Source organism: Scyliorhinus torazame, chromosome 10, assembly GCF_047496885.1.
Source record: "Scyliorhinus torazame isolate Kashiwa2021f chromosome 10, sScyTor2.1, whole genome shotgun sequence".
Lineage (NCBI taxonomy): Eukaryota > Metazoa > Chordata > Chondrichthyes > Carcharhiniformes > Scyliorhinidae > Scyliorhinus > Scyliorhinus torazame.
This window is the reverse complement of record NC_092716.1, coordinates 182,738,462-182,752,250: the sequence shown is the minus strand read 5'-3', so window position 1 is coordinate 182,752,250 and position 13,789 is coordinate 182,738,462. Positions and strand designations below refer to the sequence as shown.

The following is a 13,789-nucleotide window of genomic DNA, read 5'->3' as shown; positions in this document are numbered from 1 at the left end:
AATCACATTTAATGTTAGACACTGTTTTGAATTTTGCAAGCACAGGGTAGTTCGATAAAGTCTGCACCTTGCCTGTTGTGAACAGTGGAAGGGAACAGCTGCTTGATAAAATCAGCCAGTCTGTGTGTATGGCCTACAGTCCTAGCATCGTACTGGCACAGAAATTCATGCACCATATTATTAATTTATGTGATGGGCAGAATGTATTTTTGATTTGATGGTAGCATCCTTTTAGAGGTGATTTATGTTACTATGCTGAAGTACAAGAAGAAATTTTCTTAAAGCGTTTGACTTAATGGCAGCATCCTGTTAGTGGTGATTTTAAGTTACTATGCTTACGCATATGAAAAAATATTTCTTAAAGCAAAATTGCATGGAACGTTACATTTGACAAAATGCAAATTAGTTTGTGTAGCAACACCCCGGTGCAATTTGCAGTCAGATTTCCCATTGCAGCCAAATATAAACTCCAGGTTCCTTTCTCTAATTCCCTGGTGGGTGCACAAACACACGAGAGCTATTATGGGGAAGGCACAGTACGAAGTCTTACAACACCAGGTTAAAGTCCAACAGGTTTGTTTCGATGTCACTAGCTTTCGGAGCGCTGCTCCTTCCTCAGGTGAATGAAGAGGAAGGAGGAAGGAGCAGCGCTCCGAAAGCTAGTGACATCGAAACAAACCTGTTGGACTTTAACCTGGTGTTATAAGACTTCGTACTGTGCTCACCCCAGTCCAACGCCGGCATCTCCATATTATGGGGAAAACATGCAATAAGCAGCCAAAAAAAAACAAGGTCCGCACAAATACACGTAGTCACCGCAAAATTGAAACATTTCACCAGTATATACATTACCTCCTTTAATTTTGTACCAATAGTATTTTCCAACAAAAAACAATATTACACATGCCAGCAATGTAGCAAATACGCTTGCAGCAACTGCTCCACGTATTGAGGGTTTCTCAAGCTCTGAAAGTTGAAACATAAATACAGAAGCAATTAAGACTAAAATTGTAATAATAAATGGTGACTTGCACCAAATGTGTTCAGGGATTTCTCGGTTATATTTTTTGAAATTATAATTTAAAATACATAAGTCTTTAAGGATTTTGAAATTACAAACCTATGCAGTTAATGATCTCTCTAAACAATAGCTTAAAAACTGGATGCGATGAATTTCGGCTCTGTTATTCATGTTTGGGCAAAGGCTGTAATGCAAGCAGGAGCTGAATGCCCCTGTAGAACCCAAGTTGAGTGTCAGTGAGCTGGGGTGGGATTCTCCCCTACCCGGCGGGGCGGGGGGTCCCGGCAGGATGGAGTGGCGTGAACCACTCCGGCATTGGGCCGCCCCAAAGGTGCGGAGATTCACCGGGGGGGGGGGCCCGCCGACCGGCGCTATTCCCGCCCTCGCCGAATATCCGGTGCTGGAGAATTCGGCGGCTAGCTGGGGGGGGGGGGGGTCGTCAGAGAATCCCGCCCCAGATTCTAGAAACAGAATCATAGAAAATAGGTGCAGGAGTAGGCCTTTTGGCCCTTTGAGCCTGCACCACCATTCAATATGATCATGGCTAATCATGCAAATTCAATATCCTACTCCCACTTTCTCTCCACACCCCTTGATCCCTTTAGCCGCAAGGGCTACGTCCAGCTCTCTCTTGAATATATCCAACAAATTGGACCCAACAGCTTTCTGTGGTAGAGAATTCCCCAAGTTCACAACTCTGAGAGAAGAAGTTCTTCCTCATCTCAGTCCTGAATGGCCTCCCCTTATTCTTAGGCTGTGACCCCTAGTACTCGACGTTCCCAACATTGGGAATATTCTTCTCACATCTAGCCTGTCCAGTCCCATCAAGATTTTACATGCTTCTACGAGATCCCCTCTCATTCTTCCAAACACAGTGAGTATAAGCCCAGTCGATCAAGTCTTTCTTCATTTGTCAGTCCTGCCATCCCACGAATTATTCTGGTGAACCTTCGCTGGACACCCTCAAATGCAAGGATGTCCTTCCTCAAACTAGGATACCAAAACTGCACACAATACTCAAGGTGTGGCCTCACCAATGCCCTGTATAACTGCAGCAAGTCATCCCTACTCCTAAACTCAAATCCTCTCGCTCTGAAGGCCAGCATGCCATGAGCTTTCCTCACTGCCTGCCTGTTCCACCATGACAGCCAGGTCTTGTTGCACTCCCCAGGGGCAGGTTTAGCACAGGGCTAAATTGCTGGCTTTTAAAGCAGACCAACGCAGGCCAGCAGCACGGTTCATTTCCCGTACCAGCCTCCCCGAACAGGCCCCGGAATGTGGCGACTAAGGGCTTTTCACAGTAACTTCATTTGAAGCCTACTTGTGACAATAAGCGATTTTCATTCATTTCATTTCATTAACTGTCAGGTAATAATCTCCCTTCTTGTTTTTGCCAACAAAGTGGACAACCTCCCATTTACCCATATTATATTGCATTTGCCAAGTATTTGCCCACTCAACCAGCCTGTCCAAGTCACCCTGCAGCCATTTTGCAGCCTCCTCATAGCACACACTGCCACCCAGTTTGGTGTTGTGCAAATTTGGAAATATTGCATGCAATTCCTTCATCCGATTCATTAATGTATATTGTGAACAGCTGGGGTCTCACTACTCTGCGGTACCCCACTAGTTACTGCGTGCCATTCTGAAAAGGACCTGTTTATTCCCACTCTCCGCTTCCTGTCTGCTAACCAGTTCTCTATCCCAGTCAATACATTATCCCCAATACCATGAGCTTTAATTTTGCTCACTAATCTCTTGTGTGGGGCCTTGTCAAAAGCCTTTTAAAAGTCCGGATACACAACATCCACTGGTTCACCCTTGTTCGCTCTGCTGGTCACATCCTCAAAAAATTCCAAAAGATTTGTCAAGCATGATTTGTCTTTAGTGAATCCATCTGACTTGGACTGATCCTGTCCCCACTTTGCAAATGCTCAGTTATTTCATCCTTAATAATTTACTTCAACATTTACCCAACCACCAGGCTAACCAGTCTAAAATTCACTGTTTTCTCGCCCTCCTTATTTAAAAAGTGGAGTTACATTAGCTACCCTACAATCCATTGGAACTCTTCCAGGGTTTATAGAATGCTCTAAAATGATCACCAATGCGTCCACTATTTCTAGGACCACTTCCTTAAGTACTCTGGGATGCGGAGTAAGTGCCGTTTCTTCATAGCACCAGTGACAACATTTTCCATTACTTAGCTAATGTTCGAGAGTAGACTGATGGGTTGGTAATGAGTGAGTTGGTTTTGTCCTGCTTTTTATGGACAGGATATACCTGCGAAATTTCCCATATTGCCGGGTCGATGCCAGTGTTGTATTTGTACTGGAACAGCTTTGCTAGGGGTGTGTCAAGTTCCAGAGTGTAAGTCTTCAGTACTATTACCAGATGGTTGTCTTTGCAGTATCTAGTGCGTTTAGCTGTTTCTTGTCATCATGTGGAGTGAATCAAATTGGCTGAAGACTGGCATCTGTGATGTTGTGGACCTCAGGAGGCAGGAGATGGATCATCCACCCATCATTTCTGGCTGAAGATGATTACAAAGGCTTGTTTTTTGCACTGTTGTGGCAGGACTGCAGAGCTTAGGTCTGAGCCATTCGTATTGGGATTGTTTAACTCTTGAAATTAAATGAAAATGCGCTTATTGTCAAAAGTAGGTTTCAAATTAAGTTACTGTGAAAAGCCCCTAGTCGCCACATTCCAGCGCCTGTTTGGGGAGGCTGGTACGGGAATTGAACCGTGCTGCTGGCCTGCCTTGGTCTCCTATAAAAGCCAGCGATTTAGCCCTGTGCCAAACATTCCCAGTCTCTTTAAATACTGCTTCTGCATGTAAGTATTCCTGTGTTGTAGCTTCACCTATTGATGCCTAATTTTTAGGTATGCCTGGGTACTGTTTCTGGAATGCCCATCTGAACTCTTTATTGAACAAGGGTCAATCCCCTACCTGGAGGTATTGGTAGATGGGAATATGCTGGACCATGATTATAGATTGTAGTCTCAACATAATTCTGCTGCTGCTGACGGCCCACAGAACCTTGTGAATTCAAAATTTGAGCTGCTGGATCTGGTCAAAGCCGATTCCATTTAGCACAGTGGTGGTGCCACACTATGGAGGATATCCTCAATGTGAAGACGGTACTTCACCTTTACAAGTGCTGTGTGGTGATCACTCCTGCAAATACTGTCATGGACGGAGACGACTAAGAAAGGTAGATTGGCGAAGACAAGGTCAAGAAGGTTTTTCCCTCTTGTTGGTTCTCTCATTACTTGCTCCCAATCCAGTCAGGTAGCTATATCTTTTAGCACTTGACCAGCTGAGACAGTAGTGCTGCTAGTGAGCCACATTTGGTGATGGACATTGAAGTCACTCAGCTAGAGTATATCTGTTGCGATTCCCATCTTCAGTGCCTCTTCCAGTTGTGTTCAACATGGATTCATGCCAATTCAGCAGCTGAGACAGGGAGGGGAGGTAGGCATGGTAGAAGGTTTCCTTGTCCGGTGTTTGGACTGACACCATGAGATCTTATGGGATCAAGAGTGTGTTGAGGATTCCCAGGACACTTCCCTTCCGACTGTGTACGATGACATTGTCAGCTCTGTTAGTGGGACAGGGCATACCTGGGAATGGTGATGTAGGTTTATGGGACAGTGCTTGCAAGGTATGATTCCATGAGTACGACTATGACAGGCAGTTGCTTGACTAGTCTATGAGCTGGATTTCCTCATTTTTGCACAAGCCCACAAATGTTAATAAGGAGGATTTTTCAGGGTTGACAGGGCTGAGGGTGCCATTGTTGTTTATAGTGCCTGGGTTGATGCTGTGTGGTCTGCCCAGTTTCATTCTTTTCAGGATTCATAGAATTTTATACAACTAAGTGACCATTTCAGAGGGCATTTAAGTCAACCATATTGCTGTGGCTCTGGATTCCCAAGTAGGCCAGATCAGTTAAGGACGCCAGATTTCATTCTTGAAGGTGTAATTGAAGGGGTTAAATTCAACGCAGCTGCAGAGCCTCAACTAATCCTCTGGGATTGCAGAAAAATAAGGGAATAATAGTCAAAGAGCAACTTTGATAGACCACTCGACTTCATAATCAACTGATAACAGTCAAAGACCCACAGATGGGTGTCTGTGTTATTTAATGATTGGATAGTTTAGAATAACCTAATTTTGTATAGTGATTGGCTATTGTAACCGCGTAAACATGGAGAGTTTGTAATTAGTTTAAGAATACTCACGTGATATTAATCAAGTAATCAGTATTATAGCTGTAATTGGATATTGATTACCTTAGAACAAATTTTTACTTTTTATTGTTATATACAAATTACTTGTAAGTGTGGAGGCTGCTATAGATCTTGAACTAGAACTCAGCATTGTCTGGTCAGTCAGAGGAGTGAGATACACTGTAGTTGAATAGCTGTGAAACTCCTCTAACATTTCCCTAAGAGGGGAATTATTGAATCAGATGGGTTTTTACAACAATCAACAATGCCAACCCAGCTAACATTTACTTTTAATGTTGTTTTTGTCATCATTAAGTTGTTGGGGGACATTTTCTGATACTGGACAATGGTATAAATTCTAGTTGGCTTTGTAACTACATTTTTGCTCCTTTATTACTTTTGAATAGTTCTGCTGAGACAAAAGGTACTCATTGGCTTAGATGCGTGTAGAAGAGGCAATTTGTAAGAATAGATAGTGTATACACAATGCTTGTTAATATTAGAAAGGACACAAAATGGCTGTTAGCTAAGATAGCAATACTAAAGACACAAAATGGCTGAACTAGCCACATTCCTGAACAATAAGTTACAAATTGTGTAAACTACCTCATGAGAATCAAGCGTGGGTATGTATAGGGAGTATTTCAACAGCCGCTGATAATAGCTTCACAGAACAAGGAGCACAATGTATCCTTAATAGCTCAAGGTCCCCAGCTGCAGACAGGACATATCCTTATGTTAGTCTTGAGTGACTTTTGCATGAAGTTAGGAGCTGGTGAGACAACACCCACTTTAACCATATATGCTTTTAACTGGATGCTAAGAAAATTGATTGACGGCATGTAATGAATTGTGACGCGAATATAGTTGATTGATTGTATGTAAATGAGAATGCAACTAATTCCGCCCCTTGAATCTGTATATTAACCCAATGCGAACCTTAGCTCAAGTGAGAAAGAGCGTCCAAATCTTTCTCCCAGATCTGATATAATAAAATGCTTCTTTACTCACTCAAAAAGGCCTATGTGTGAATATTTTCTTCTCTAACAAAGTTATTTGCATTTTGGTAGTCCTCACCTGAAACATGTTCTGAAGATGCCTCCACCTTCACCAGAGGCCAAGGCTGCAGGGAGGCCAGTGATGCAGGACTGAGAACACAGGTCAGGGAGTCTGAGATGGAGTCTCAGCCAAGACAGTGTGCGCCACTCAAAGCCTTGGACTGCAGTTAGTCAGAACACTGCTCCGGGTTGGGGATGAGATGAGGATTAGACAGAATGGGAATGGAGGCAGGAACTGGGAAAGGAGAGAGAGAAACAGAATGGGAAAGGAGGGGGATAGAGACAGTGTGCAAAAGGAAAGCAAGCAAGAAGTTGAGCTAAGTTTCTGTGGGTGAGACACAAAAGTGGTGTTGCTCAGGGTTTGTTTGGATGATCTCGTGTAATCTAATTTGAATTTATACTCAGCTGATCTATTTTATTTTTCTAGTTATTCCAGCTAGGATTGCACAATGCTGCACACATATGGTACAGATTTTACAATATTTCCGTTGAACATTTCTTGCCCAGAAAAAACAAACTCCAGCTTTAACATTGTAAGAATCATGAATCGAGGTTGTTTCACTTAAAGCCACAATTTTCAGGAATACAACTATAACTTTAAGAAAGGTTTTACTGTGCATTTATTGTTCTCTTGATTTTCAGTATTCTCAAATTGATTCAGTCACTATACCTGGGTGCAAGCAGACTATTTTAAGATAACCCAATTTAACTACTGTTGACAGCAGTTTAATAAAATTCTTAAAACTACCTCTAAAAGCAGAGCACAAACATGCGGTACTATTAAACAGCTTTTAAACACATTTATCATTGTCTCCCATTTTGAAATTTAAAAATGTTGGGCGCAATTCTCCCAAAGAAGTTGTAAGTGTGCTCGGTCCCCAACGGGAAATGCAGTGCGATTCCCACCTGGTGGGGTTCCACCCACAAATTTTTTTTTTTTTTTTAAAGAAGATTTTACACCGGCCTTGAAAAGGGCAGGGCCGACAAGCCGGCAAGCCTGGCTTCACAGAGGTGGGGGCGGACCAGATGGGGGCGGACCCCAAACAAGTCCCGACCACCCAGGAGCTACAATGGCCTCTGAGCCCACCGGAGTAAGTTCCACTCTGGGCTGGGAGTATCGGAAACTGATAGACGCCCAACTTGAATCCTGTTTCAGGCCTCTCCCGGAATTCTCCTGACATAGCGGCACACAGCAGTCAGAGAATCACCCCCATTATGTCTGGTTAATTTGAAAAATTATTGTATACAATAGTCATTTAATAGTGGAACAATAAAGGATCAATTCCTGATTTAAATCAGGTGCAAATCAAAGTAGAAATTCAATGGTAAAAAATGCTTGTAAGCTTTAACAAAAACACACTGAAAAATATTTTTCAAAGAAGGCAACTTGCCTGTCACTATGAGTTTACTTTCCTGAGAAATGCTATCAGGAACTGACCGATGTGTCACAACACATCTGTACACATCTCCATCATCATCCAATGTTGGTTTAATTCTTACTCTGCTGGAAATACTAAAGGTTCTATCTATATTGGTAATTGAGGCACCAGTGCAGATATCATCTTTTAATTCCTGAGGTTCCTTAGGTCCCTTGTTTGGAATTTTTTCCCAGCGGAGTTCAAGGTCCTTAGGGTAAAATTCTGTAACATTACAGCTCACAGACCCCTCAGATCCGATCAAAATTTCACTTGTGGACAAATTGACCACTGGTCGAGCTGCAATAAAGATAAACGTAACAATAGGTCAGATAGGCGAAAGACATTACCAAATAAAGATCTAAAGGCAGGTCTAAGTTAATCCACACAAACATGTACCAAAAACAACACTTTCCTTCCTTCAGCAATTTCATTTATTTAATCATTTACTGATTTCTACAAGATGGTGCACAATAGGGTCAGCACAATGGCACAGTAATTAGCACTGCTGCATCACAGTACCGCGGGACCCGGGTTCAATTCTGGCCTTGGGTCACTGTCTGTCTGGAGTTTGCACGTTCTCCCAGTGTCTGCGTGGGTTTCCTCCGGGTACTCCGGTTTCCTCCCACAGTCCAAAGATGTGCGGGTTAGGTGGATTGGCCATGCTAAATTGCCCCTTAGTGCAGGTTAGGTTATGGGGTTACGAGAATAGGTGGGAGTGGGCTTGGATAGAGTGCTCATTCGAAGGGTTGGTGTGGACTTGATGGGCCGAATGGCCTCCTTCTGCACAGTAGGGATTCTATTTTGTTCTTCTATGAATTATATCAAGAGTAAATTAAGAAACTACTGTTATATCTCAAATTCAGATGTAAACAATTCAGATTCCTGGAACAAGGATGGGGGAAATGGAAGAAGAGATACGTATAAAGCAAAGAGGAGGAAGAGGAGGGAGAGGGGGACAACATCTTTCCCTAACCCCCAAAGGCTGAAAAGGAAGTGGAAAAGAAACATACATTTATCTTAAGATCACATTTATCTGTAGATCATCTTTAACATCCGAAGCACATCCCAAAGCTTCTTACAACCAATGAAATACGTTTGAAGTGTAACTGTTGTAAATGTAGGAATCACAGGACAGCCAATTTTCACACAGGAAACTCCCACAAACAATGTGATAATAACCACAAGATCTGTTTTTGTGATGTTGACTGAAGTATAAATACTGGCCAGGAAACCAAAAGTAGCTTTTCTAATTTACTTAAGAGTTAGTGCTATCCAATCTTTTACATCCACCCGAGAGATAGACAGGGCCTTGGGAGAGATACAGGGCCTTTGTTTAACGATTCATTGAGGGACCACACTCTGAGACATGCAGAATTCCCCAGTGATGCACAGCACAGTATCAGCTTTTAATTGTTTGCTTCAAGTTCTGGAGTAGGACTTGACCCCACAAGCTTCTGACGGAAAGACAGAAGTGCTACCAAATGAGTCAGAGCTAACAAGGAAGTTGTTTTGTAGGGAAATACCAAAATAAAGGACTTAGGTTACTGAAAGAATTTGGAAACAGGGAAGCCATAGTCAGAAGAATGGTGTATTCTGGATCACATCCTTCACGGGTAGAGAGTTCCAAAAATCCTCAATCTTTTGAATGACAAAATCTCTCCTCATCGGAATCCTAAATGATGGCCCCAGTTTCCTGAGATTGTGCCCCCCATGTTCAAGACTCCACATACCCCTCACACCCTGTCAAACCCCTTCATGAAATCTTGAATGCTTCAATAAGATCACCTCTTTGAGTTCTTATATTTCCAGAGGATACAGACCTAATTTTTTCAGCATCTCATCATAGGCAACCCTCTCATGACAGGAAACAATCTAGTGAATCCCTGCTGTCCCACCTCCAACGCAATTATCTCCTTCCTCAAGTACGGAGACCAAAACTGTTCACAGTATTCCACAGTACAACTCTGGGAAGACTTCTTAACTCCTCCACTTTAATCCCCATGCAACAAAAGGCCAACATGCCATTTGCTTTCCTGACGGTTTACAGTTTTGTATTACTTGTACAAGTATACTCAAGTCTCTCTGAAGATCAACATTTACAAGTTTCATGCCTTCTAAAAAGTATGCATTCCAATTTAGCTCTATAAAATCAGCAAACTTATATACATTAGTCACCACTTCTTTGTCTAAGCCATTAAGATTTTAAATAGCTATGGCCCCAACATTGATGTTTCCATATTGAAGTTTTCTACATTCTGGACAAACCGAAGTAGACAACATTGCTGCAGAAATCAGCCTATGGACACAGATTTTTCAGGGCTATGGAAATACACAGAATGAGTAAGTGATGGCAAAGAAAGCCCTCAGATTTGTACCAGTGTATCTACCATATTAATATCAATTCTTTGTGCTATGTTTTAAAAACATTATGTACACACACACACACTCTCTCTCCCTCCTAGGATAAGGAACAGAATGATTCTAACAGTACAAGATGCATTAAAATCCAGATCTCAAAGGTGAAAAGGACGTGTAACAACCCAAGGATCCATTGATTCCAATTGAAGTCTGCTTATTTTACAGCTCGAGCTTAACATTTCCCCAACACAACAGGTAGCATTTCAGAGTCTTACCTGACACTTGCAAATTTGAACTCTTTTCTACCTTTTCAGGTGTGACAAATACAGTACAAGTGTATTTCCCATCATCGTCAAACTGTATATTCGTAAGGTGAAGTGAAGCATCTCCTTCCTGTAATTTACTTTCAGACATATATGCTCCTTGCCTTTTTAAAGAAAACTCTCCTCCATTAAAGACATAGATCTCTTGATTTTGAGGCCCAGTCCACTGAACACCTACGTTTGAAAGGTCGAGGGGTTGTGAGCTATAGCCCGTAATATTACATTCCAGGAAAACATCATCCTTCACCAAGACGTTCTTTGGGCTTGCAAATATTGTCACGTCCAAAGTTTCTAAATAGACAGAACATTAAAGGTTATAGTTATTCAATTGTCAAAACTAGAAATAAATGAAATTCAAAAAATACAATTTAAAGTGGCACAGTAGCACTTCAGATACTCACCTCCAAAGCACTGCCATGGAACGACTACTTGCAAGTTATATAGAAACATAGGAAATAGGAGCATGAAGCGGCCATTCTGCCCTGTGGGCCTGCTCCACCATTCATTATGATCATGACTGAACATCCAACTCAGTAACCTGTTCCCGCTTTCCCCCCATATCCTTCGATTCCTTTAGCTCCAAGAGCTATATCTAACTCCTCTTGAAAACACACAGGGCGCGGTTCACCGGGAAAATGTCAAAGTCTGGTATTGGGTGCCTTTGGCGGGGTGTTTCGCGATGAGACCGCTAATCAAAGGCACTTTATCGGGCCTCGGGGAGTTTCTTCCCATTGAGGACACATTTTGAAATTTAAACGGCGCTCAGCTCGCCAGCAGGACCGGCTCGTCATAGATCGGGTACCATTTTGAAAGATTGCCCTGATCTCTACACCCACCTCCCACTTTCAGGAGTCCCCACTGCCAGGATGCACGGATACGACCATGCCCTGTTCCCAGCCATATGCAGGCTCTAATGGCCTCTGGACCGCCGCCCCGCCCCCCTCCCCGAGGTTCCATCATGCCTGGTCCACGCTTGTGGAAACTAGTGCTAACTGGCGCCCGGTTAAGGTCTCACCGGCATAGCAGTTGACTCTTGGGCACCGGTGGATGCAGCATCAGGATATTTAAATGAGCCCAATGATTCATTTAAATATTATCTGGATCATGCCCCCAACGAGGGTGTGCTCCAAATTGTGATGGGCAAAGCGGGTTGGTTGACTCGCAATTGGACCGGCACCCAGCAAGAAGCCCGATTTGGGGTTCTCCCAGGATTCACCCATGGCGTCAGGCTCCACGTCAGGCGCTACACGGTGGCTGAATCGCACCCACAATGTGTAGCCTCAACTGCTTTCTGTGATAGGGGATTCCACAGGTTCACCACTCTCTGGGTTAAGAAATTTCTCATCTCAGTTCTAAATGATTTACTCCCATCCTCAGACTATGACCCAATTCTGGACTCCTCAGCCATTGGGAATATCCTACTTGCATCTATCCTGTCTAGTCCTGTTAGAATTTTATCGGATTCTATGAGATCATGTAAAATCATAGAATCCTGACAGTGCAGCAGGAGGCCATTCAGCCCATTGAGTCTACACCGACCCTCCGAAAGAACACTTTACCCAGGTACACTGATCTACCCATACAATATTCCAGTTGTTGTCTCACCAAGGCCCTGTATAACTACAACTACTCAAATCCTCTCACTATGAAGGCTAACATACCATTTGCCTTCTTCATCACCCTCTGCATCTGCATGCTTACTTTCAGCAACTGGTGTACAAGAACACCCATCTCTCATTGCACATTCCTCTCTCTCAATCTACAGCTAATCATATAATAATCTGCCTTCCTGGTTTTGTTACCAAGGTGGATAATCTCACATTTATCCACATTTAACTGCATCTGCCATGCATTTGCCCACAAACTCAACTTGTCCAAATCATAGAATCACTGCAGTGCAGAATGAGGCCATTCTGCCCATTGAGCCTGCACTGATCCTCTAATGAGCTCCCTACCTAGGCCCACTCCTCTGCAAACCCATAACCCAGCTAACATTTGGACACTAAGGGGCAATTTTGCATGACCAATCCACCTATCCCGCACATCTGTGGACTGTGGGAGGAAACCAAAGCACCCAGAGGAAACCCACGCAGACACAGGGAGAATGTGCAAACCCATCAAACCAACAAAGAAGGCTACCCATGGCTGGAATTGAACACTGGTCCCTGTGCTGTGAGGCAGCAGTGCTAATCACTATGCCACCCCCACACTGAAGCATCTCCTCACGGCTCACTCTCCCACCCAGCTTTGTGTCATCTGAAAATTTGGAGACGTTACATTTAGTTCCCTCATCTAAATCATTGATATACGATATATGATTCCCTAATGTGATCTATTAAAAATACTATAATGGGGGGCAACACGGTGGTGCAGTGGGTTAGCCCTGCTGCCTCAGAGCGCCAAGGTCCCAGGTTCTATCCCGGCTCTGGATCACTGTCCATGTGGAGTTTGCACATTCTCCCCGTGCTTGCGTGGGTTTCGCCCCCGCAACCCAAAGATGTGCAGGTTAGGTGGATTGGCCACGCTAAATTGCCCCTTAATTGGAAAAAATTTATTAGGTTCTCTAAATTTAAAAAAAAATACTATAATAGGTTGTGGACATCCCTGGCAAGGACAACATTTGCTGCCTATCCCTAATTCCCCTCAACAAAGTGGTAGTGAGCCAAGTTCTTGAACCACTGCAGTAAATTTGGTGTAGGTACATCCACAGTGCTGTAGGGAAGGAGTTCCAGGATTTTGAATTGAAAAATGAAAAAATGAAAATCGCTTATTGTCACAAGTAGGCTTCAATGAAGTTACTGTGAAAAGCCCCTAGTCGCCACATTCTGGCGCCTGTTCGGGGAGGCTGGTACGGGAATCGAACCATGCTGCTGGCCTGCCTCGGTCTGCTTTAAAAGCCAGCTATTAGCCCAGTGTGCTAATCCAGCCCCTGAATTGGCAGCAGTGAAAGATAATTGATATAGTTCCAAGTCAGGATGGCGTGTGACTTGGAGGGGAATTTGCAAATGGCCATGATACCATGTATCTGCTGTCTTTATTCTTCTGGCTGCTAACAGTTGTAGGTTTGGAAGGCGCTGTCAAAAGGAAGCTTGGAAAGTTGCTGCACTGCAATTTGCAGATGGCATGCACTTCTGCTTGTGTGTGCATGTGGTGGAGGGAGTGAATGTATAAGTTGGTCGATGGGGTGCCAATCAAGCCGATTGGTATTTCCTGAATGGCGCTGAGCTTCTGGAATGTTGGAGTCGCACCCATCCAGGCAAGTGAAGAGTATTTCCTCACACTCCTGACCTGTGCTTTGTAGTTGGGGGACAGACTGTACGAATCATAAGAATCTATAGATCATGACTGATTTGATAGCGGTCTTACGTCAGTGAGTCC

General features: G+C 43.4%; 1 protein-coding gene across 2 annotated transcripts in view; it reads right to left on the bottom strand.

Annotated features, from left to right (window-relative positions):
* The window catches only part of LOC140384410 (uncharacterized), an 85,913-nt gene that overhangs the window by 29,414 nt on the left and 42,710 nt on the right, over positions 1-13,789 (bottom strand). For both annotated transcript variants that reach the window (XM_072466089.1, XM_072466090.1), the window contains exons 2-4: positions 10,364-10,702; positions 7,704-8,027; positions 853-966 (exon numbers count right to left, since the gene is read on the bottom strand). In XM_072466089.1, the coding sequence (XP_072322190.1) occupies positions 853-966; positions 7,704-8,027; positions 10,364-10,702 (777 nt within the window). The remainder of the gene's footprint in view (positions 1-852; positions 967-7,703; positions 8,028-10,363; positions 10,703-13,789) is intronic.